Below are 26,278 nucleotides of genomic sequence, written 5' to 3'. Positions count from 1 at the left end.
TATGGGCTAGAACCCTGATTAAGTACGCCTCTGGTTTTGGTATTTCTCGCAAAGCCTGAACAACGTTAAAGAGCTTCATCACATGTCTGTGAAGGGCAAAGACTCGGGTCAGAACATGCATAACCTGTAAATTCCAATAGCCACAGTAAAAATTGGTGCACTTTGGGGTTTTTTCCCTCTATAATTTATATCACAGTATAATGGAGGTTCTATACCAAACAGTTTCATGGCTTTCTACTGAATAGATACTGCTATGCAATCAATGATTTCACTGACTCCACACTTTTTACAAATGATTCTTAGAGAAATAAAGTCAATAAAACCTAGGGGATTCAACCAATACTGAGCTCAGAAATGTCATCAGGGGGGATTTTCTGCACATTCCAATTACCATTCTCCATATATACGTTTCCTACTATTTCATGAAATAAAATCTACTGTATTACAAATGTCCGTTATTCCTCATGTTGATGCAGAATGTTTTAGATTTTCACTTCATCCTCTTGCCATTACAGGTAATCACATGAATAATTGTGAATAAGGAGCCAGTGATTTGCTGTTTTCAAGAGCAGGTACTTTTCCATTCCAGTACATGTTTGAGCTTCCAATATTTAGAACTGGTTATCAAATTGTTCCAACCTTCTAAGTTTCACTTCCTGGAACATACTTGGCTGCAAAGAAATAGAAGCTTGTTCTTCAACGCTGCATCTGGCCTAAATATATGCACATTACATCAAGATAACAGCCTTCGGAGCCCATCCAGAACTGGCAATGTGTGGTTCACTTAGTGAACTGAGAGGAAACCCAGGCTAGCGCCCACTTCAGGTTGGTGAGCATGAACTTGAGTGCTTTAGTCCATTGCTCCTCTGAATTAAACTGGATCCTGCACAGAAACATGAGAACGCAAGAATGAATACGGACGTTTCTCAATAGTGCGCCTCCAAGAGTTTGCAACGTGTTGGCCAATCACAATACGCGAAATTTGTCGACCCAATGCACGTTTGGAAATGGTCGACAAATTTCGCGCGTTGTGATTGGCCAACGCGTTGCAAACTCTTGGAGGCACACTATTGTGAATCACCCGTATTAGAAGTGACCAGACCAATCTAATGACCAAAATTATGAAACCAACACAGTGATGTCCGCGGTCTATACACTCAAACTCTTAGGGCACTTTGTTGTCCATATGATTATTCACTTGTTTAAACAGAAATTTGAAGTCCTTTGAAAACGGTTTTGAAACCATTTAATGAAAACAATCCAAATTTTACAAAAAATGAACCGTAAACTTTCTCCATCCATCCTCTAGTTGTAATGCGCTTTGAAACAAGAGTCGTTTGATCACATTTTGCAAAGTTTAGTTCATACATCTTTCAACAATCTGCTTTTTCAACTGTTTTGCTATTAAACCCTGAGCAACATTATTCTATTGACTGTATTTAACCACTTCCTGCCGGGGCATTTTTCAACGTTGATGATGCTGGGCCGGCATGACTATCATTTTTTGCTGTTTTCAAAATCCTTCAACAATTCATCATTCCATTTAACAGTCGTTTATAGCCGCACGGAGTAATCTTTAGGCACAAGTTGACAGGTGACCTTCATTGACGCCCGAATATTTCAGCCAGGCCTGCAGCCTTGTAAACAGAGCCCAGATTGTGCGGTGTTATACAACTGTCTTTTGTTCACGAACCTGGCTCAGTGCACTGCTGACCTCTTTTCAATAGGGGCCAGATTAGCATGCAGCGGTGCTGTGTGGCTCATCGCTGCAGTGGTGGAGCGCTTTTGTCCCCGGTGGTAATCCGCTTGCTCTCAATGCCCCAAAGCCTGGTATACGGTTTCAAAACAACGCTGGATTATCACCACTTTTGAGAGTGGAAAATGCCGGTAATGCCCAGCAGCCTGGTCTTTTGTTTGGAGTACGGTCTTTTGTTACAGGGACCTGTTTCCTTTGTCCGAGTTCGGAGACCCCGGCCACACATATAAACCATACAACTCCGATTTCGGAGTCCCCGGCAGGTAGTGGTTAATGATGTTTTCAGTATGCTGCATGGCAAAGACTGTCTCACTGCAATTACAATGTGTGACTCTAAAGTTGACTAACTGCTTGAAGAAAGTTCTGCTGAACAGTACCAAATCGAAGGTAGAGTCCTATCCTTACACTTCACTTGTATCTATAAAAAAGCCACCGCTATGTTTTAGACAGGCCCAGAGAAAAAGGAATGACTCACTTGATCGAGTACGTAGCACCGTTACTCTTGTCCTCTATTTTGCCACCGGACATCTTGTACGGAAGGCAGAAGCTGGTGTCTCCCCTTTCTACCTCCTCTTCTAGTTGCTGGAGACAGTCCAAGAAGGCGACCATGGCTTGGTCAAACCTGAGGGAAGGTTGTTTGACAATCAGAGTGGAACTCTCAGCGGCACAAGTACTACGCCTCTACTGTGGTTCCCATTTTGTTGGGAGCCTGTTTTCAGTGCATATGCCAATCTGTATGAATTATGTAACAGGATTTTTGCTAGTATGTCTACAGCACTCAACGGACCACAATGAACTGGCATCAGCCAAACTGTGAACCTGGAAATCGTCAAACTTGGGCCTGAAGCCAAACCTGCAGACACAACAATCCAAGTCTGGCTTCAAACTGCCCTGGTCAATCACTCACACTGGTCTACTTTTGACCCGTATCAAACGGGTAGTTTCCAACCACAGTTTGAACATCTCAAAAGTCACTGTACCCACTGGAACCCTCCTTCAAGGAACACCATGAGTACCCTTCGGGAGTTCACTGTGCTCCCATTGAAAACAGGTGCATCCTGATTAATGTGCCAAGACTTCGGCCACTGCTCCTATTACAGATCATGGGCTGTTCCAAGTTGGGAACAGTGCAGAATAAGCAGTCCTCTCGCCAGAATTTACTATGACGTTCCGACTCCCTTGCCTTGCTTGGCCATCCCAAATTGCTAATTCCATGAGATTTTTGGGTGGCCTCCCTTGTAATTTTATCCTCTCAGTAACATTATTTTCAGACAATCTTCCTTTACACCACCTCAAACTTTAGTTCAAATCAACAAAGATTTCTTCTGTACTTGTGGAATCTCAAATGTCCATAACATCCATTCAAGCTATAGGCTGAGATTTCAAAGGAAGGAAGAGCATGGCTCACTTTGTGTCCCAGAAGAACCTGAATCCGCCCGATCCGTGGAGAGGAAGCTGTTTAGACTTGTCCTGTAGAGATTCCAGGTAGGAATGGTTGCCGCAGGGAACCAGTCGGTATCTGACCATCAGTGGAGCAGAGAAAGACACCAGCTTCTTACATAGAAATCACTTCAGTGGAGACTATCAATTTACACTGAATAAATTGTTAATTACTACTCACTGAGGGTTTTCATCACTTTCAGATGAACTACATCAAAGTATGTAAGGGAAGCTAACAGGAGAAATTAAAAATACAAAGTACCGTACAACAAAGCATTTAACTCAAAAGGGAAACATAAATTATTCATTTCATGGTTGTTATCTTATTCATCATAATGCTATGCAGATGCACTGTTATATGAGACTCATCAAACCTCATTTTGACATACAAGTGTGTTAGCACCTGTAATTACGCATGTTCCATTGTCCTACCATAATAAACTATGCAGGGCTCTCGTAGGATTTGGAAATGCTTTTCCTTTTGTGGACTTGCTACCAGTTATTGTGAACCTAATATTTTCCATTGTTTAACATCCACAACATCTTACATGGGATACATTAGCTAGTGATTGGTCTTGTTTCTTGTCACAAACATTCTCCAGTGCAACACTGATTTTCATCAGCCTTTTTGTTGTACATCAACATATATGACATAAAGAGAAACATGTGCGAGGCATGGCCAGGTCAGACTTACCTCTTAAATTTGAAGTTCATCTTCTGGGCCAGGGAGTGAAGCAGCAGGACCGTTTGGCCCCAGGCGGCATTGATCTCGCTCCAGTCGACTGGAACACTGGGCAGGCGGCCCAGACGGAAGTTGTTGATAGTTCCAAAATGACCGTTATGCCTAGATTAGAGAGGTCATGAACGGATGAAACTGTTGACCATGCTATTAAACTCTGTCCCTAGTCATCTCCAGAGCCCCACCAATAGCGGTAAGAAGCAGTGTACTAACTATTGTAAAGAGCCTCTATTTGGTGACAGTCACTCTATACAAAACCCAATGCAATGCTTTCTGTCTTTAAAAGTAGCAACAGTGAAACATCACTAGGTTTGTCTACAGACGCTGGTGTGCGTCATAATTTATGAACTGGATACTAAAACGAGTCACTTCTTTTGGTGGGCACATTTTTTTTGTTCCTTTCCGCTTCATACATGTAGGCTTTACATATCAGAAAGGAAGTTATTTCATGGAAAACCTGGTGTACTGTTATTTTTACCTGGTAGAAAATTCACACTATAACAACTGCAAAATACCTTGTTTAAGTGGTACAGAAGGTTGTTAATACCAAGTTGAATTAAGAAATATTGAAACCTTAATATCTATTTAATGGATCCCAAGCTGGTGTCCAAATATAGTTCATCTGATTTTCTTCCCTGCGGTCAATGTACCGGTAACAATGCTTGAACCAATACTCACCATATGTGGAATGTTGCGTTGAAGACATTTGTCTTGCTGAGTTGGTCTAGCTGGGTTTGAGTGTATCTCAGCTGGTTGTCGATGCTTCGTTGTTCATCCTTCAGGGAAACAAGCTGCTGCTTATATTGGTTGTATTCCTTCCAGTACCTGCGGATTTTTAAAATTAACTTGGACAAGTAAGTTTGATGTCTCGAAAAGTAGTTAAACATCAACCATGCTTGTCAGACAACAAAGGCTTGGTCCTTATTTCAACCTCAGTTTGACCTCTAACCTTTCTTCCTCGGCTTCAAGTTGCTCCAACTCTTTCTTCTGCTGTTGCATCTCCTGAGCAATTTTGTGTCGTTCCGACTCCGTCTCTTCCAATTGCTTGATGAGCTCTGTCTCGTTGGCTTTCAACTTCAAAAATCAAATGAACATAGAAATCTTCACAATAAGGGATAGTCCAGCTATCTGGTAAACCAGATAAAAAATGAACATTTCAAACACCTCTTGATGTGCTGACTTCCGTAATCTAACAGAACAGGTGATCAATTTCACTGCACACTTATTTGGCGCTCTTGATTAAATGTAATTTAGTTTACCAGGAAACCGTACTATGTGTTCCCATTTCATTTAAGATAGGGGCAATTTAATTTTTCAAAAACTGTGCTCAAATTGAAAATTTGGTTCCAAAGTGTATACATATGTAAGTTTGGCTTTGTTGTAATTCCGATCACAAAATGTATTTGTAATTCTTGACATTGTTGTCAATGAAGCATTTACTCCTTTGCAATTTTTTTTTTTACATCCATTTAGCAAAGTTTCAAGTATCATTTCTCTTTTAGCCACTTAAGAAGCATGTACGTGTAGAATTCATAAAAATCAGTTGAGACAAATAAATCACATAAAATGATCAGAAAACAGCCAGGAGCCTTTTCCTTTTTCAAAGTATCAACAATTTCAAAATTTAACAATGTGAAGAGGTTCCTTTTTCATGATCCCGTCCTTGAGGATCAAACATTGAGGTAGGTATGTGATCTCACTGACCATTTCAATCTCAGCTTCTAATGTTGCTTCATCCTCATTGTCCTCTCCGTCTGTCAGTTTTTCCAGGGACTCGCGGTAGTGTTTGCACTCATCCTCAGTGATCTTCAGCTGTTGGTCTAGCTGATCCAGGAGGGAATCTGTGCACTCCTGAAAGCCAGACACAAAGAGTTTGTTTCTGTCTTTCAAATGACTTCCAAATGGACTGCCCTTTTTTAGAGGTTCTTTAATGTGACAATTGAATGCACTCTATTCTGTAAAAATTCATCGGAGAGACTCGTGGATTGCAAGAGATATTAAAGTCTGGCAGATGTTCACAGGGCATTGGTATAAATGTAAGGCAAAGGTAGGAGTGAATCACAATGCAGTGAGCCCCCTCCTTCCATGTTTATCCTCAAATAGGTCTCAAGGGTCAGCGTCCTTAACTACCAGTCCTTCTACCAGTTATCATGCTTTGAAGATGGTAGACTTCCAGCAAGTATGACTGATACAATTCAACAAACATACAACCAAAACCTTTAGAAAAGTTGCAAAATTTGGTTCCAAAAGCCTGGACAGGGTACAATGATTTAGAGCCATGCACTGCGCCATGTCAAACTTTGCACACTGGGCTTCCATTGAGGTGACCCCTTAAATAATAGGCGTTGTGGACCATCTCTTCCACGACTCTTTGGTAATGTGTAAGTTCAAGGCAATTCAGTCCCTTGATTTCTGGTAGGTGGCAGCCAAGGGTCAATAGGCAAGGGTCAGCATGGGATCTGTCAGTATGCATTCAGTTTGGCCCAGTACCGTACCATCTTTCCTCTTTCAATAAATGTAGAACACACCCCCGCCCATTACTAGACTTTTCCTACTTTTTTCTATTTTTTAAAGAACATTTAAATGACCCGACAATGCACCCTTTAAATAACCTTCATCTGGATTAACATTTACCTCACACAGTGGGTGGTCAATATCCGAGTGGCCTGACATGATGTCAAACAGTTGGCTGGCAACCTAAACAATAAAAGGCAGATTATGAGGTGTGTTTTTTGTACTAGGAGACTGTAACGTTATGTTAGGTGATTTGCTCTTTACCCATACATGCTAGTAAACATTGTACACTCAGTGCTGCTCAAAGGCTTGTGAAAAAATTCACATACAAAAGGCCAATTTATACTACAGAGGAATGAGGAAGTGAAGCGATTTTGACATCACAAAAGATTTGCAGCAAAATTTCACTCGCGTTGAAATGTGTTTAACTTTTGAAAAATTTGCAGCACAAATATTTGATCTGACGTCACAGATTCGTATTTGTGTTTGTTTTCACCCTAGTATGAAACGGACTTTACTTTGGTGGAACTTGAACCTATGACTTCCTGCTTACTAGTGTAGACTTCCTACCACTTGACCAACGAGCTTGCTGGGGTTGGTTGGCTGGTTTGAGTCAGATGAGCAGCAGACACTTCACCAAACATGTATATCTTGTAATTTTTGCACCAGGAGGAGTTTAATTTCATATTGGCTGTTTAGCCTTTCACCGAGCTACGCTTATAAACACTGCATACTTGATGTTGTCCGCAGGCTTATGAAAAACTACACCGGCTTTATACACCAAAGAGTACCTTAATTCTGTGGCTGACATTCTCCATCCGACTGCTTGCTGCTTCACCGAGCAATGTAAACTCCTGCCCGCTATCCTGGGAGGGGTACCTGGATTTCAAAAGCAAACAGGCTGAATTCAGTCGCTTCAATCTTCAAGTGATCTCTCACACCAATAGACTCTCACATGCAAGGACTTCTACAAAACTTGCAATGGTTTGTGCTGTAAGAATCCACCCGGATTTGAAGCAGCCCCTCGCAGGCAGAGAAAAGACTGGTTTGTGGGAATCGTTTTTATCTAGGCAACAAGTGTACAGGCAGAGGCTGTCTAATCCAACAGAAATTAGTCATACAAACCCCAGCATCCTGCACCAAACCTACATGGACCTATGCATGTAAGTGGTGTTATTCTAACTAAAAGAATCCATTCTAAGTTTATATTAAAGCATGCCATTTCTTGTTCCAGCAAAGAGCAGGTAAACAAAAATCTTCATCAGTATTGACATAACCATGGAGACCTGAAGCCTGCATGCGTATCCTCTGCATAAAAGCCCAGAGGACTGTGGAGGGATGTACACGTACACGTACACATAAGGGTTGACCACATGGCCGTCTTTACCTGACAGGCTGTATTCGTTTCCTTGACACTCCATCATTTTTCTCCAGCTCAAAGGGCTCTGTGCTATCAGTACTCTGCAGAAGTGGGGTTGCCTTGCCTGACCCTGCTGTCAGTAATGGTGCTGTGTAGCAGATACGACAAGGGAAATATCCCAATGGTCATTACCTCTGCACAGAAAAGTGACGTGATGCTCTCTGCATATAAAACCTGAATCAATGGCTCTACAGTTTTCGAAAATCATCCAAACCACGGGATGAGTGTTGAAATCTCTACATGTACAGGTAGGCAGAGTGGGGTCAAGCGAAAAGTTTGTATTTGATGTTCTTTTGGACAATGAGAGCCCATAAAGATGCACAGTATTGGATACCAGCCGATAATTGGTTTAAATTTAATATATATCATGTTGTGATTTAAATGTAACTTCAATGTAATCTTTTAAATTTTTTTATGAATTTCTATCCATATGCTTTTGGTGCCTACACTTTTGGATAACATACAAAACAAAATTTATAAACTGTAGTACGGTACAGGTACAACTTCATTATCTCTTCCCTCGTTTGCTAAATGGACAAATTCTCACCTGTTAAGTCAATGTACGTCTGGCTGTCCAGAGAGCTGAACGATGGATCCAGCTTCAGTGGCTGGCTGCATCGCTGACATACAAAGCTGACGTGAGTTGTTGCCACCCCGGACCTCTGCGAATCGGAACTGTGGCTGCTATTTGACATTGCACATCACAGGTCAGGTACAGCAGTGCAAGACAACCAGTTGGAACATCACCATAATCACATGCCACGAAACTATAACAAAATCAAAGAGGTCAATTACGCCAAGATTAATTAATAAGAAATTAGACATGTAAAAAAAAAAAGATTTTAAATTAGGTGCCTGTGCCAGGAAATGCATTTGTAATGTAATGATATGCGAGGTCAATTCGGATGACGACTCGTCTACCATTTTGAACACAGTGACACCATTGACAACCTGCGCTACACAAGCCCTCGGAAGTTTAATTAGAAACTGCACTTTTCATCCACATCATCATGCAACCTTAGTACTTAAACGCGTACCCAGCATATTGAGCATGGAATCTGATGTTATTGTTGTATCTTTAATCATCCACTGACACCTGCCATGCTGCCTAGTCCCTACTATTGACAAGTACAAACAGGGCAAGAAATTTAAGGGAAGGTATGATCCAAGTATTCCAGGCAAGGTGAATTGACTCAGAATGACCCAAATTTGTGGAGCAGGTATTTACAGTACATATGTGATATGTAACATTCACATTCGACTGCACATACTCCAATGTCAATTCCAGTACATGTATATCAGTGCAAATTTGTGATTTTCTTGTCACACGATTTTCATTATGCTTAGGAAATAATGTGGCAACTGAAAAATTCAGTCTTTTATGATAATATACCGGTACATGTACATGCATATCTCAAAATTCACAATTAATCAGAATGCTGTCTTTTAATTCCACTGTTGTCAACTGAGGAAAAATTACAGATTTTCTATGTCGGAAAGTAAAAAATTTTAATAATTCGGAGGTTACTTTTTAAAAATTGTCCCAGTGCATTCTGTGACCAAAAACAGGCACAGCGTAACAGGTGTTTTTGTTGCTTTGGATACCAGATCCAATAATTTTGACTACGCTCATTAAGATTATGTATAGAGATGGCAGGGAAATCTGTGACTAATGCAGATGTGCGCAGATCATCGAGGGATTTTTAGGTCAGAATGGTAGGAAAAAGCTCATTCTTTGCCAATAATGTAGGTTACAATCTACAAAATACACATGTGCCTGGTAGTTTCATATACATGTACAGTAGGTTCCCTATTATGAATTTTGTAGGGGAAGATTTGATCAAGAAAGTGCAAATGGAGGTTTTCTCTGGTACAATTGCAGGGCACCGTTAAATATGCCGTTGCGTACGGATACTGCATGAGTAATTTTGTATAATCAGGTGATAATGGAAGGAAGGCATTGTGGGAAGGCAAAAGGTTCAATGTTTGCTCCTTTTTCCTTCCCACAACTGTGCAAATCACCCATGCAGTATTTGCAATAAGGCTTATCAAACATCAGGAATCAGTAAGACCTACGGCCAGGCCTACAGTGTGACAGTAGTGCCTTATCTAGCATGTCTAGTGACTGTTCAGGAAGTAGCCTACAACCCTGGACAAATCTCGTTGGAACATGCCTCCCACCTCACCCCCTGTCAATGTTGTCTCTCATTGGGTAAGCTGGGCCGAATCTTGGCCCAATAAATGACCGCAACATTGAATGGGGGAGAGGGGGATCTTTTCACTGCGCTTGCCACAAGGTGTTCCAACTACATGTACATGTAAGAACTACATAAACGTAACATGTATTTTGTCATGTTTATCCGAGATGCTAGTCCTACACCCAAGCATGTATTGCCAAAACTTAACACTGTGCTACTTTACTAGGCCTAGTAAATGGAAAAAGGATAAGCAAGGAAAGCAAACCATTCAAAGAAAATAATTTCAAAAGTATTTTAAATAGGGCCTACCAAAGTAATGTCCATACGAGAACCGATGAAACGCAAAGAGCAGAACTAGTCATGAACATGTACAGTCTAAGATCTAGATGTACATGTACGTATTAAAGCTACATACACTGAGTAATCGAAATAAAGAAAAGCGCCACCAAGTGGTACATAAAAGCCATGTACACACTGGATGAATTATTTTACTGTACGGTAGTTCAAGTTGGCTCTGGCTAGTTTCCGGCGGTTCGGCTTTGGAAGGGCTTTGCGACCACCAGTGAACCCCTTCCCACGGGAAAATGAAAAAGAAAGGGGTAAAAAGAGCTTCCACAAAGTTTCTTATACCTGCACGTCAATTACTGGATTTATACCTTTTCCATTTCTTCCAGATCTCACTGTTGTAATAATCTTGATTACGCGCTCCCTCTCGGCAAACTTTGAAAAAGACTATAGGACTCACTAGGAGATTTTCATTCACTTCTGTAACACATTTTTACACCTGGACCTATGAAAAGAACTCACATGGCAAAATAAACTTGAAACTGAGCTTAAATTTATCAATCTAAGTAACGTACATCGTGGAATGCGACCTGCCTAAATTCTTATTTATTTGGAGGGCAGCAACAGATTTTTTTTAATAGTGAAGACTCCCCCCCCCCATAATTTTTTCTTCTTGGAAGGTCTAGAAAGATCCATTGGATTCAGTTAATTCGATTTCGTCTATGATCCGTGCTAATTTAAGCTTTCAGCAAGTTGTATTATTTCACGTCACCTGGAAAAGTGATTATATAAAATTAATAGCTGTAAAGTCTTGCTGTTAAATTTCTGCTAATTACAATTAATATCTTTTCCAAGTGAGCTGGCGGGCAGATATGCACGCAACACTGAATCCCATACACTTTCTTTGCCGATATTGTCCAAAAGCATATTATGCTTTTTATCTTGTTTAGTCCAATTATGGTGGACCCCCCTAACGTACACGCACTTCGACTTTCACTTAACTTAACTTTCCTCTCACAGCATAAAACTTTTTCATTGAAAAACTCAAAACTCATATCTGGTTAAATACTGGCAGTATAATCCTCATGATACATGGTACGGTGTTGACACTTGGTGAGCAATTTTTTCCGAAATCCATGTCAGCGTCAGGAAATAGGGCTCGAATTCAGGGGAGTGTTCCCTGTAACATGGCGCACTCAGAAAATCCCACATAAACATTTTCGAAATTCTTTAAAGTTGATAAATTCTTGTAAAGCATCATTCTTTCTGCTCACCTACCCATCAACATGCGTGTCAGAAAATTATTTTCACATTTTTGAGCTCATTCTAAAAGCGTTCATTTTGTGCGTCAGAAAAAATTCTGAAAATCGGGTAAAACTATAATTTCATCCGAACTTTTTAGCAGACACACAAAATTGAAATTTATGGATCAGAATAATAGGCGTTTGAACTTTTGCCGATTGTGAAATTTTAGGTAAAACTATTGCTCCGGTAAGACACAAGGTGCTAAAAATGAAAGCGCGCTACGTACTTAGGGATGGCGTCACGTTAGGCCTCGGGTACACTATTGGCCTACAGCGACTCCGTTTTCCAGCTTTTTTCCACATATGTGTTGGTTAGTGTTATAAAAATCCAATAGCGTATAGTAGATACTGGTATGTCCGTTTTAAGAGTCAAAGTCCAAAAGTTCACTCCATTGAAATATGCAAGCTTGGCCGACACCCCTAAAGCGCGAACATGGTCGCAAAATAACACCATGCATTATGTCGAACTGCCAGTGAAAATCCAAACTTTGCAACAGATGCATTCAACATGTCTGCAGATTTTTTGTTTCAATTTCAATAAGATTTGGTCACTGGGTAGCCGATCAAAATAACGTTCATGAATGCAGTCCTCTGGGGTGGGAACAAGGGTGGGTCCAGGATTTTTCCAAAGGGGGGGGGGTGGGAACTAGGGTTTTCCAAAAGAGAGAGGCCTGAACTACAGCAGCAACGGTAAAATGCCTGCGAGTGCTTATAAGTGCCCTGGGACATTTTGGATTCTAGGAGCTCTGTGGTTCAATTTCAGGCATTATGACCCCCTCTTTTTCTTCTCCCTCCCCTTTTTCTTCTATTCATTAACTTATTGGGTGAAAAAGGTGGCCTTCGCGCCCCCCACGCCCCCCCCCCATCCGCCCCTGCATGGGGAGGCAGCATTGTCATTGGCTCGAGTCACATTTAGGGGGACTTTTTGGACTCCATCAGTCACTGCGAGTACAAGACTCGACTCGAGTGACAGCTACTATGATAAGACTTGAGTCATACCAGTTTCTGTTCTTCCTTCATGGAAAAACAAACACACAAATGCGGCAGCTAGATTTCCACCTCCTTTGGCATCATTCTTGAGACTTTCAAGTTAATTTTACGATAGGCCTACTTAGTTAAACATCAGCATCTAGTCTGTTTGTTATTTTAAACATAGTTGGCCAATATTCAAAACGGTTACTGTTGATTTCACTTTCAGTTATACAGATTTTGGATGACGAAAAGTTCGAAGAGCTGAAGTGTACCAGATTTGGAAACTCCGGCGTATGATGATTGGCTCTATTCCCCCATTCCGATACAGACAGAACATTCAACACAAAATAAGAGCCAGTTATGATTTTGGCCCATCTCACGTACAGCCGGGGGATTAAGCCCCCCCCCCCCACCGTGCTTTGCCTCCATCACTCGATTTTTTTTTTAAACTTGGTATGCTTATAATGACATTTCCTGTTATTACAAATGTGAAGTTTGAAGTCATTGCACACAATGCTTTTGTTGTTACGGTCAATACTACATGCATGCCATCCTTGGCGTGTGCTGAGCACCGTAATGCAAGAACTAGCGTACATTTTTGGCTGAACCGTCTCGGACACTGCACCGTGTGCTGCACTAACGGTACGTTCGATTTCCCATAACTGGTGTCAAAATGACCGCAAAGAGTTGTTCTGAAAACTCCTAAAGTCAACTCCATATAATGTACAAAAGTCTTGTGTTATACCCACGACTAATGGACCTCACCACTTGTGCTATATACACAAGTGCATGCCATTTGAATGAGTTTTCTTAAAGTGGCCTCCTGAGTAAGTAAACGCATCTCCATTTTTTTTTTCTTTCGGTGTGTGTTTTCTTTGGGGCAAGCCAATGATTAAAATCGGGACTGAAGCCCCTCTCACTTTTCCAGCCTACGGACTAATGATTATCTAATAGGGATCGTGATAACCAATTATGGCCACCGAGCACTTTTTATGTCAACTTACTTGTTTCGCCACTATCGTAATGTGACACTTAACACCAACAGAGGGCGCTCGAAAACATCCGTACTGCATTAGCACTACATGCATACACGGTACCGTTCGCAGCTCGCGTGAAATGTTTGCTGTCGTCAGGTCACGTTTCTTCAGTAGATTTGGTGAGTGCAGACGTACGGAAACTCCGTGACAAACTTGTAAATTTGTCGTTCTTTTCTTCTTCTTTATTTTTACGTACTGAATAGAACTGTATAGCAACATTTTATGAGCAGTCAAATGTGACTGAGGGGCGGTACTCGTAACTTTTGTACTTTGGCCTGCACTTTAGGACTAGTTAGTCTAGTAGGCGTATCAGTGGTAGGAATATAGGCCTACTGTAAATAGTGAGGGCTGGTTCATGCTCGCTGGGTTTGGACGCACGCAGGGCGTAATGTGAACGCCGCATTGGACGTTTATACTTTTATGTTTGCTCAAGTCTCGGCTGCGTGTGCTTATCCGAGAAAAGTTAAAAATTGTTTAATTTGTCTGAATATGCATACATTTGGTGCATAGGCCTACACACTATCCATTATTTTCTCAAACTGCGTACAAAACTACAAGGGCATGTATTTTCATTACGCACTGCGCTTTTCTTCACGCACTGCAGACACCTCAAACTAGACCTTCGCACTGCGTACACCGTGAATAAGCACTACGCATCAAGTGTGAACCGGCCTTAACCATGCTAACGTCATGATCATACTCAGGCTGCATTTTCTGGTACATGTACCATGCATGTGTACCCAGTCATACTATTTAACCTCAACAAGTGTCATACGTGTTATAAACACACACAAGAAGCATCAACAAAGTGAACCAACAACTTGAAAATACCCTCTACAGATTTAAAGTGGTTTTATTATATTTAAGAGACTGTAACTCTTGCCACTTCATAACAGAAACACCAAATAATTTTGCTTCCAGATTCTCGCAGGAAAACGAAAATCTTTTGCGATGTATGGGGGCCGCCATCTTTCGCTCCTCTGCCGTCTATGCGAAAACAAGATGGCGGCCAGTCGAACCATGGAGGAATACTCCATGGTCGGACTGCACAAACAGGCCCAACTTTGTCACTCATATTTCAGCACTCAATCATTTCAGATAGATATAGTATAATACATTGAATTTGATATGTAGAATCCTAATTAACATTTTATACAAAAAATCTTTGCATAAATATGCTTGGAAAACTTGTTGATGCTTTGTTGATGCTCGTTGACGCTTGTTGACGCTAAATAGCTTGACCCTGTTTACCCCAGTGGTCCAGACACCTCGCAGTCGTGACATGCTCTGGTATTTCCAAGTGGTACAATGTACATGTACCTCCATGGTCCTGATGGTTTTGGAATACGAACGTCTCTGACCATGGTGACAGTACAGTGGCCACGTCCCTAATTTTTCATAAGAAATAAACTTCTCATAAGAAATAAATTATGCAAGAAACATCATGGACTTGGAAAGAATACAGAGACAAGCAGCTCGATTCTGTAAAAATAACTAGTACAGTCAGACAGTAGATAACCAGCAACAGTCACTACTACCTCAAGACCTCAGTTGGGAACCTCTAGAAATCAGACAAAAAGCCAGAAGACTTAGTATACTCTACAAAATAGTCAGCAACCTAGCCAATCTTCCAGTTACAACCACCATTCAGCAATCTAGTAGACCCTATAGAAAACACAACAAGCAATACCATGGAACAGTGTTCCAAAACAGTTTCTTTCCATCAACTACATGTAAGTGTAATTCAAGGACTGGAATGCATTGCCCTCAAACGTGGTCAACTGCTAATCCCTTGAAACATTCAAGGCCAGTATTATTGACTACAGTACATGTACCGGTATTTGACAGAGTACATGTAGATATTCCCATGCACACGCCCCTCGCAAGCTGGTGTGATGTGTCCAGGGGGACATTAGTTGCCAGCTGGCGATTCCAGAAGTCGTGAAATACGGGACGGGGTCACCCCATTTATCAGAAGTTTTGTGTCCAACTCCAAGCCAAGTGACTGGCAAATGCCTCATCTGGACCAGTTTACCTTGACTTCCTTCCTTCATGCCTTGACCAAGGAGCATGCCATTTCATCAGATGTTGTTTTGAGTGAGGCAGTGACTGTTTCGCTGGCTAAAGATTTAGCTTAACCATCATGTACACATGTATGATGTAGAGTGTACATTTTGCCTGCTAGGCTACATGTACATGTATATGTAGACAGTACCCTCTTTTAGTTTCAGTCTATGTGTGCATACGTGTATATACATGTATATATATGCATGTACATGTATGCTCAAGAAAGAATTCCACATGTACATGTAAGTGAGGATATGGAAAAATATTAAAGTTCAGCCCTACCAGTAGTTAAATTTAGCCGGCGATGTCTAAAATACATGTACAGTATGTGCGTATACATTGCTGTTTTGTAAAGTGAATTGCACATAAGGCCAACTAATTATTTAACCCAAGTTTCTTAAACTTGTGCTGAATGTTTTTAAAAGCAGCTTCAACAATCTTTTTGTTATTTTTGCGAAATGATAGAAATTGTAGCGGTTGAATAACAAATCTCAAAGGAGGACTTGGTCCTGTTAGTCTTGGTCAAGACGTTGTGTTTTAATATATGAGAGGGCACTCACAAGACGAACAGCTGGAACGCACAAACCACAACTAGCCACGCCAGCAACAGCGTCTTGGGAAGTTGGTCAAATCTATACATGTACATATGGGCATGCATGAACAGAAAATGGGAAGCGTAAGTAATGCATCCATGGTGAGTTCTCCCTTCCCCCCATTTTTGGGGCAAGATTTGACCAACTTCCCAAGACGTTGCTGCTGGTGTAGCTAGTTGTGGTTCGTGCATTCCAGCTGTTCGTCTTGTGAGTGCCCTCTCGCATACATGTATCGACAACACAACAACGTCTTGACCAAGACGATCAATACCACTGATACCGATATGGGGCTTGGGCCACCACCAGCCTAAAGGGAGAGTAAACCACACCATCTTTATTTTGAATCATGTACCTACATGTACTGTATGACAATCTTGATCTGACAACTTTGTTGATGTATTTCAAGTCTGAATGCATATTTGACAGATAAATTTCATTAGTACGGGTACAAGGCCCGCAATGTAGAGGTACAGTTTACATGTACATGATTTACAGTTCTGTAATTGGGTCCATAAGAAAATCTGTGACTACAACCTGTTTATCATGTTTATTGCACCATTGTACATGTACCTCCCACAGCCAGCCTACAGGTAAACATATACCACAAACCTACTTGTAGGCCTTTAGTCCAGTCAATTTACGACCAGAAAGGCCCCGACCTAGAACAAATTGTAATAACATTTATTTTAACACTGTCACAGGTATAAAAATTCACTGGTCAACGTACTAAAAATCTAATTAAATCCATGAAGTAGACAGGTGGTTTTACTTACCGTTTCTTGAATGATATTTAGAGAGTGATTAGAGTGTAAACTGTCATTTGGACCGTGCCATGTTTTTTTGCTGCGCACCTGTTCTGCGCCCTGACATAGGTTCGCATAATGCAGGACATGTCAGGAAACACAATTGATCATGAAACCAACTGCTTTTTAATGTAGATAATTTGATGAAATGTTTGGGTAACTGCCTGGGAGCTGCCACGCTAAAATATTATTATTTCAGTTACCAATCTGGATTTTTTTTTTATCCAAATACGTGTATCCATCAAAAAATGTAGTCAGTTTAGCATCCAAGGACGTGTAAATTGTTATGGGAGGGATCTTTGTATCGGCAAAGTTGAAAACACAGTCTGGCACATGTCGGTTTCGATTCATAAGGGAGATTCAAATATTTGCCTCTTTGGGGAGGCATCCACAAAAATAAAGTTGAAAGTGTTCATGACTTTTGTGTCCATTTTTTGGTCTTGTATTTTTTTTTCTGTTTTCTTTTTGTATGTTTCACCCTAACCTTCCCTAACCACACAGAATTGAACACCAGTAAAGTGTGTGAATTTGTGGCACTGGTTACTTTACCCCTAAACTGCTTGTGCTTTAACCCTAACCTTCCCTAACCACACAGAATTGAACACCAGTAAAGTGTGTGAATTTGTGGCACTGGTTACTTTACCCCTAAACTGCTTGTGCTTTAACCCTAACCTTCCCTAACCACACAGAATTGAACACCAGTAAAGTGTGTGAATTTGTGGCACTGGTTACTTTACCCCTAAACTGCTTGTGCTTTAACCCTAACCTTCCCTAACCACACAGAATTGAACACCAGTAAAGTGTGTGAATTTGTGGCACTGGTTACTTTACCCCTAAACTGCTTGTGCTTTAACCCTAACCTTCCCTAACCACACAGAATTGAACACCAGTAAAGTGTGTGAATTTGTGGCACTGGTTACTTTACCCCTAAACTGCTTGTGCTTTAACCCTAACCTTCCCTAACCACACAGAATTGAACACCAGTAAAGTGTGTGAATTTGTGGCACTGGTTACTTTACCCCTAAACTGCTTGTGCTTTAACCCTAACCTTCCCTAACCACACAGAATTGAACACCAGTAAAGTGTGTGAATTTGTGGCACTGGTTACTTTACCCCTAAACTGCTTGTGCTTTAACCCTAACCTTCCCTAACCACACAGAATTGAACACCAGTAAAGTGTGTGAATTTGTGGCACTGGTTACTTTACCCCTAAACTGCTTGTGCTTTAACCCTAACCTTCCCTAACCACACAGAATTGAACACCAGTAAAGTGTGTGAATTTGTGGCACTGGTTACTTTACCCCTAAACTGCTTGTGCTTTAAGCCTAACCTTCCCTAACCACACAGAATTGAACACCAGTAAAGTGTGTGAATTTGTAGCATTGGATACCGTACCCTTAAACTGCTCGTGCTTTAACCCTAACCTTCCCTAACCACATAGAATTGTCCACGATATCTTCCGTTCTGCTCAACCTCCCAGCCCGGTATAAAAAATTCTGATACTAAAGCTGGCAATAATTCCGCTGAAGGTCTTAGTATGAAGTTAATGGCATGCAGTACTGTTACATTGTCGGTATAATTTACTGTGACATTTATGACTGATGATAAGTATAAACTCTGCCTTCCATTAAAGTTCACTTTCCCAAGTGAAACGCCAGTCCGTCGTCTGCCACCTTCGCATGAGGTCAATAGTCCTAGGCATGATGTGTTACTTTGTACATGTACTGGTATATTCTGTGAGGCAAGTCACCAGACGAATTAAGAAAGGGTGCCGTCCGTAGTTTGGATATAAAAGAACTCAGATTTTAGCTAAAAAATGCTTTAAAAAACACTTTCCACTATATAGAAAAAGTTAGATTTTTCACAAGTTCTTTATTTCAAGTTATTTAACGCTAAAATGAATTTTATTGCTATTTGTTCTAGGGCTAAAATTAATTTGACTGGACTACATGTACATGTACATGTACTTCTAGCCTGTGAAAATTGTGATTTGGCTTCAGTTTAATCCTTGGTCAGTGCCCCACACCGAGGCGATTAAACTGGAGCCTCCGGCCTTGGGAAGAATTCATAGAACTTCAAATTGCTAGCTTTCAGTTTACATTTTGAGCTTCGCTGTTCACAAAGCTCAGTTATAGCCTCCCCGCCTTTTTATGGAATGGCAAGAATTTTTTGGTACGTGCATGTGTATGTACTATACCGGTAGGTCTATTGGTTACAGGTGAAACCAAAAATCATAAAGTACGGTACATGTACATAGAATTTGATGGCTGTCAGTAGACTTTGTGATTCGGGGCAAGCTTTTGCTTAGTTACCGGTACATAAGAGGCGCTTTGCTCCAATACACTGTTTCAGTGGATAAGAAGGGCACAAAGAAACAGTCCATTCCAGAGATGGTGGTTGCTATGCAAAAGCTTTCCCCGAATCATGAGGTATAGCAACAATGTCTTTAGTCTGGGGAATTCAAATTGCTTTATTTGTGCAATCAGACAATTCAGTGTACCGGTACTAGATTTTATTCATATTCAACTTGCAAAAGGCTATTCAGTTCAATTCAGTTTTGTTCCATTCACTTTCATCCCCTGCAAGTCCAATCCATTCCTTTCAAGTCCAGTCTGGCCTAATCCGATCCCCTGGTACCTGGTATGCTTGGTGCCCAAGAGGTGTTGTGCGTCCCATCACAATTTAGTCAACAATAATTGTTAAACCTGTGTAATTCTGTGACATGTACAGGTTCATGTATTAGTACAACATTTGGTGCAGTTGTTGCAATATTTTAGACTTTCCATCGCCTGTTTACATGCATGTACATGTACATGAACTATGTTCACAATGAGAAGAAATGACAGCAGCCCAAGTAACTTTAACATGCCCTTCTTTTGGGGCCTAGGCAGTTGGTTTTGACCGCACAAGATCCAATAGCTGAGTGAAATTGTGTGTCCGATAACGTCTGATTTTATCCTCCAATTTTTGGGACTTGATACATGTATGAATCCAGCACCCCCATATTTTTTACTGTACAGACCTGCACGTGTACAGGTACATATGCAGCATATGCTGTGCTTTCAGTTATGGTTAATATTCAGAATTACTCATCCCATCAGCCAATCCCCATGAAGCTTGCCCGAGCACACAGAGTTATCATCCAATTAAGCCTTTGGTTTCTGGCCCATCCCACTCTTCTCAAAGTCCTATGGGTCTACTGTCTCCTACAGTACAGGTGTTCAGATAAAAGCAGTGGTTCTTTTTTCCTGACCAGCAGGTGTCCACTGTGCAGGGCAGAGGATGGCAGACTCCAGGCCCAGGCCGTGCGTCCTGTGTGGGCCGTCGGGGTCGGGCAAGAGCACCCTCATCAAGAAACTTATGGAGGAGTACAAGGACTATTTTGGCTTTTCTGTCAGCCGTAAGTGTACTGGTATTTTGTAGAATTCCCCAAGCACATCATGGAGGCATGTACATGTATACCAGTGCATCGTGGTTGCACTGTAATAGTGTGTTACAGCTTTTAATCGTACAGGTTTTACGTTAATTATCACAGAGGACGGAACACAGAGAAAACAGTGTCTGTCCTTGGTTGTCCAAAGTGATTAGCCTTTTGTCCTTGGGGATAATTTAAGTGGTTATGCTTTGTCCAGAAGAGATCTGAGCCCTATGCTGTAGGAGCAATTCGAAACTTGCTGGTCACTGGTAAGGTGCGTACAGGAACATTACACATGTTACATGTACATGCACAAGATCTGTCCTTGGTGGTAGCACATGTATGTGTACTATACATGTACATGAACATGACTCAACATGCAGGCAACAGATCATGCCGATATTGTACATACATGTACATGTACATGCATGTACATACATGTACATGTATGGTGTACATGTAGGGTTATATTACACTTGTGTTGTACCAGGCAGGATGTAGTGAAATGGCTTGCAGAAACAAACTGTGCATTCATGCACATCAACCCCAGGGGGAAGTGTCATCCTGCATGTAGGGGTCAAATTTTGTTTGTCACAGAAACTGAATATGTTGGGCACTGTTGTGAAGGCAGTGATGTTAGAAAACAATGAAGACAGCCCTATTCGTTTACATACGTGTACAGTACACTTTCTAGTGCCGGCTCCTGTGAGTTAGTATGCCACGCTTTATACCCAAAAAGGAGTTTGCAAAGATGTTGGTGCTACATGTATGGCAACAGGTGCATGTATGAGTACTTGTACTCATGGCTTTACCTGATCCCTACAAAGCCCAAATTTAACCCCCCAAAAACCAGATCTTCCAAACCTGGACACTTTCAACGACGACACGTACATGTACCCTGTAGTTTAGGTCACAACTTTACATTTTACCACCAATGACACAAGTACACGTATACCAGGTGTATTTAGCTGTACTGTAGAACAGCGTACGTTTATGTACATGTACACTGTACGTACTTGTAGCATACATGTACATTTACCAGTACATTACATTGTGAAAGTCCCTTTCTAGTAGTCCTGTCACCATGGTCACCCATGAAATTACCCATGATTGATTTTGCTTTTGTTGTGCACATTGTACATGTACCAGCAGATGTTGTGGCGTCTTTTTTAAAGTTTGTTTTAGTTTGGTTTTGATTCTTTCCAGTAAGAATTTCTGTTTTTCAGAGTTCTTACATGTACATTACATGGTACATGTACATGTACATGTATGCACACGTACTAGTATGTACATGTAGGTTCCAAGCCTCTTTTTCTTTTTTTGTAAATCTTGCAGCATATGTGTTAATACAAATTTCAATTCATTCATTACAACAGAGCTTTAGAGGAAATATTTATTATTATTATTCTATTGTTATGTTCAAAAATTAAACAGTTAACTTTTTTACGGCCGACTCAAAAATAATGTTAATTTTCATGATTGTATTGGTACAGTGATCATGACTATGGTACTGATACATGTATGTAGCTTACGCGTTAAATAATTTGAAAACTTTCACTGGTCATTGTATACTGTATGTACATGTACATGTACAACATGCAACGATACCTGGGTCATTCTTCTATAAATTTGGAGTCCAAAGTGTGGCATTTTGGGTGTCCCTGTTACACGCTACCTGTGGAAGTGGACATGGAAATTACCGGTACATGTTTATCATTGAAACTGACTTTATGCTGCATTTATTTGTTTGGCATGTTTCATTACTGAATCACTCTCAGAAATTAAAGACTGTGGTCCAGACTTTCAGAGTTCTTAGTCAGATGAGACACAGACACAAAACAACTAGAACCCAAATTTACAGAATGACCAAATTTATGAGTGATTAATTAACATACAATAAGTAGTATTACACTCAGAACCTGCCAGATAATTTACAGTTACATGTTTTAAAAGTGCCACAAATAACATTTTTACAAAGACATCACTACAGAATGACCACGTTAAAATTTATAAGTGATTAACATACAATAAATAGTATTACACTCAGAACCTGCCAGTTAATTTACGCGTATAAAAGTGCCACAAATGACATTTTTACAAAGTCACCACCTGCTGAGTGCCAGTGCAAAATAATTTACGTTTAATCCACATCGCAACAAAATATTAATGGGGATCCATCCTAACCAGCTGTACTGGTACATGTATAACATGTGCATGAAAATCAAAACTCATCCATGTATACGACTACACGTACATACCAGCGGTACTACTAAGGGCAGATTGTTGGATTACGCTGATAATAAAGTTTTTTAATTGATCGACCTACCCCGATGAACAGTAGGCGATGCGTGTACATGGCAGATTCCTCAAAATATGGACCATAAGATAATGTTCAACTTTGGGGGTTCATTTTTCCTGAAGTGAACAGCAGTGATTGAATTCCCAATGTAATGAGGGAAGTCATGGCTGATATCTGGAACAATGATGACCGTCTCCATCTTTCAACTTAATTGGAGTTAATTAATTAAAGTGTCGAACGTCAGAATTTTTGAAAGACGTGAACCACCTGTTGAAACCCTAGCCAATAAAATTTACCAGGAATGATAATCCCCACGGTTATTTTACACAGATTTATATGTGGTGAAAGGTGATAATGTTTACACATATTAAAACCATAATCATGAAATTAAAAATTACCTCTCACATTTAATCGGATCCCGAAGTCGGCATGCACAAACGTCATTTGATTTTGTCATTAGTTTCAAAAAAATTGACTGCAAAAAAATAGCGAGTAGAATCCAAATCAATGTACATGTGCAACACAAGCTTTAAAAAGAAGTGCAAAAAAGCACCGTAAAATTTTAAATGAATTCAACTCCATTTGATTTGCACTGGTAGCCAACCATACATGTATGTCCACAAAATGTACGCATTATGCCAAATTATCCCCAAATGATTATTTCTATAAATCTGAAGGTGCTAATTTGTATTTTACATCATCAAAGTCACTCTTTTAGAAGTTTTGAAAAATTACATGTACCTCCGGAGTTGCATTTTGGTCCATTTTATTAAGAACATGCCAATGTACATACATGCACATGTACATGGGTAACGTGAGACACTCATTTACTGTATCTCCTAAAAATTGGTACCGGGAGATGAGATAGGGATACAGTAGAGCCATGCTTACCCCTCCCCCTCCAAAAAAGGGTGAAAATACAGGGTTTTGAAATGTACATGTACCGGTACATGAAAGGCATTTCATGTACCGTTATGTACCGACCGGTATATTTCTCGTCCAGAAGCATATGTGAAAAGCCTCATCAGTGCTAAGAAAGGCAAATTAATCCAACTTTGTTGGCCCTATCTTCCTACAGCTAAGTGCAGGTGCAGAAAAGTTTGGTCTCCCTTCCAAAAAATTCTGTTGTGGATTTACCACATATACATGTACATGTAAATACATGTACATGTACCGTACACTGGTACCATCATTCCAGAACCAACTTCCAGAATAAATGGCAACTCTAGAGAATTAAAACTATCCCAGAAAACTTGCTGTGGTGTTGTGTATGAGCACGTGTTCACAGATGTACACGTACAGTGTGTACATGTACTTGTACATGTATGTACTGAAAATGTACTTGTCTACTGACGTTCCTGTACCGGGTACACGTACCAGTACCAGTACCAGTACATGCATGAATAAATGTGAACAGTGTACAAGGTACCAGTGCATGTACACCTGTAACTTGTTTGACACAAAAGAAATTGGTGTACTCAGTAAATATACACTGTGTTCACTGTAAAACCATGCCCTTGAATATACATTGAATTTGAAGACCTTGGCTGTTGTGTTACTCAAAATATTCTTTTCACAAAGTACACTAAGGGACACTGGAAAAGGCTGGCATACTTTGACATGTTTGAATTGCAAGGAAAGTTTAAAAAAGGATGACAAATCTGTTTTTCTTTGGACTATTTTTTTCCAAATGTTGTACTTGTACCATGGAGCTATTAAACACATGTACATGTACACATCATACCATGTACGGCTGTACTAGAAATTGATACGTAATGCATGTAGTTTGTGCCTTGGCTACATACATGAACATACATTGTATGTACAAATATGTACAAGTACACTGTACATGTACACATGTACCATATTAGTGTAATTTACATGTAAGTCTCATGTTGTAGACATAGACTATTAGCCTTCACCGCTTTGAGGGGATAATATCATTTGTGTGGAAAGTCGGAATATTACATGTACATGTACTCATGTGCATAGATTGTACCAGTACATGTACAGGTACATTGTACACGGATGTGTACACAAGTTGACTGGATAGTACATGTACAATGTACTGGGTAGGCTAGGACATCCTTGGAACCTTCAGTACATGTAGCTGTATGGGATAGTAAATGTACAATGTACCAGGTACTGAGGCTAGCAGTACAATGTAGGACATCCTTGGAACCTACAGTAGCTGTATGGGACATGTACATGTACCTTTCTAATATGAGGGGCATACAGTCTGCCCATGTGTTTTTATTCCTCCATGGTCTGCCCCACTTTACAATCAGGGGAGGATGGGCTATAAAATCATCTTTGTCCTGGTGAGAAAAAATTAAAGTGGATTTTGAGGAAGTTTTCCTACTGTACTGCCCAATAAATCATGAGGTAAATTTCAAGGTACCGGTACATGTACCGGTACATGTACAAGTACATGTATGTGTATTAAAAATAAGATTATGAAAGTGTACAGGAACTGTTTGATGAAATTTGCAAATTTGTTCTAGGTTCACTCGCTTGAACTTAGGCATTCAGGGAAACCTCACATAAAAAAAAGAAGTTATCTCTACCTGTGAAACAAAATCCCTGCCGTTTCCCATTAAAGGATACCAATAACTGCAATGAATTTTTCTTGGGTACAGTCGTTCTGCAACTTTCTACATGTACCAGTACTTGTACAATGTGCTACCGGTAGTAGGCCTACTCCCCTCAGTGTATGAAAACTTTTTTACACACCTGTTTGGTTAATTAAAGGCATGAATGCATTTCATTTGTTTAAATGAAAAGTGCACTTTTTAAAAACTTTTCAAATTGCCCAAATGCCGGTACTTTCCTGGAGGGCGCTGTTGCTTTGATATCATCTGGGGAACACATGTTTCAGTGCATACATGTACAATGATACAATGTAGGTTTTCTGTTCAAATTGTGAACCCAGAATTTACACATGGACACGTATGTACATGTACTTACTGAAAACATTTAGGAGGAGGGAGTAGTTTCCTATGCATACATGTATACAGTGTATAAACAATAATAAACAAGCAAAGAAAACAAAATCTGTTTATATATCAAAATCTACAAAAATGCAGTACTGGTACATTTTCATTCACAGACCAATGTAACATTGACGATTTCTTCCTAAATACAAGATGACATCACAGTTCTGCTAATGGGAATCTCATTAGCATAAAAACCAAAAATGGCAGTAAAATACCCTTTGAGAAAGTGAAACGAAAGTTAAAATCGAGTTATTAACTGAGACACAAAGATGGATTGTAAAAGCTTGTATTACATGTAAATTGATTGCGCCTTTTAAATCACAGTACTTCTCCTTCACTGAGTTCTTTCCTGGCCTTGGAAATGTGAAATGCTTTCTGTTGTAATCTCTGAGCAGCACGTTTTGGTAGTCTTTCTAGTAGTGAAAGGGATAATTTGATCA

General features: G+C 40.3%; 2 protein-coding genes across 6 annotated transcripts in view; one reads left to right on the top strand and one right to left on the bottom strand.

Moving 5' to 3' along the window:
• Positions 1-156: 156 nt before the first annotated feature.
• becn1 (beclin 1) lies at positions 157-13,724 on the bottom strand. 2 transcript variants are annotated; one of them, XM_087133982.1, is made up of 12 exons: positions 13,633-13,724; positions 8,417-8,636; positions 7,837-7,957; positions 7,241-7,328; positions 6,570-6,632; positions 5,640-5,786; positions 4,885-5,009; positions 4,614-4,760; positions 3,891-4,040; positions 3,165-3,275; positions 2,232-2,378; positions 157-883 (listed from the first exon to the last, which is right to left on the bottom strand). In XM_087133982.1, the coding sequence occupies exons 2-12, from the start codon at positions 8,562-8,564 to the stop codon at positions 781-783; spliced, it is 1,350 nt and encodes a 449-aa protein (XP_086990108.1). In that variant the 5' UTR covers positions 8,565-8,636; positions 13,633-13,724; the 3' UTR covers positions 157-780. The 2 variants fall into 2 exon arrangements, with proteins under 2 accessions (XP_086990108.1, XP_022111109.2); XM_022255417.2 differs by lacking the exon at positions 13,633-13,724 and adding an exon at positions 10,377-10,512.
• The window catches only part of guk1 (guanylate kinase 1), a 24,516-nt gene continuing 11,925 nt past the window's right edge, over positions 13,688-26,278 (top strand). For 3 of the 4 annotated variants that reach the window (XM_022223575.2, XM_022223577.2, XM_022223576.2), the window contains exons 1-2: positions 13,688-13,784; positions 20,388-20,528. In XM_022223575.2, the coding sequence (XP_022079267.2) occupies positions 13,745-13,784; positions 20,388-20,528 (181 nt within the window). In that variant the 5' untranslated portion in view covers positions 13,688-13,744. Of the gene's footprint in view, positions 13,821-20,387; positions 20,529-26,278 lie in introns of all 4 variants that reach the window. The other variant, XM_022223578.2, reaches the window with a different exon arrangement.

This window comes from Acanthaster planci, linkage group LG03 (genome assembly GCF_054643075.1).
Source record: "Acanthaster planci isolate LZ-2023a linkage group LG03, COTS_SCS, whole genome shotgun sequence".
In the NCBI taxonomy this organism is placed as follows: domain Eukaryota; kingdom Metazoa; phylum Echinodermata; class Asteroidea; order Valvatida; family Acanthasteridae; genus Acanthaster; species Acanthaster planci.
Note: the sequence above shows the minus strand (reverse complement) of the source record. Positions and strands in the feature narration are given on the sequence as shown.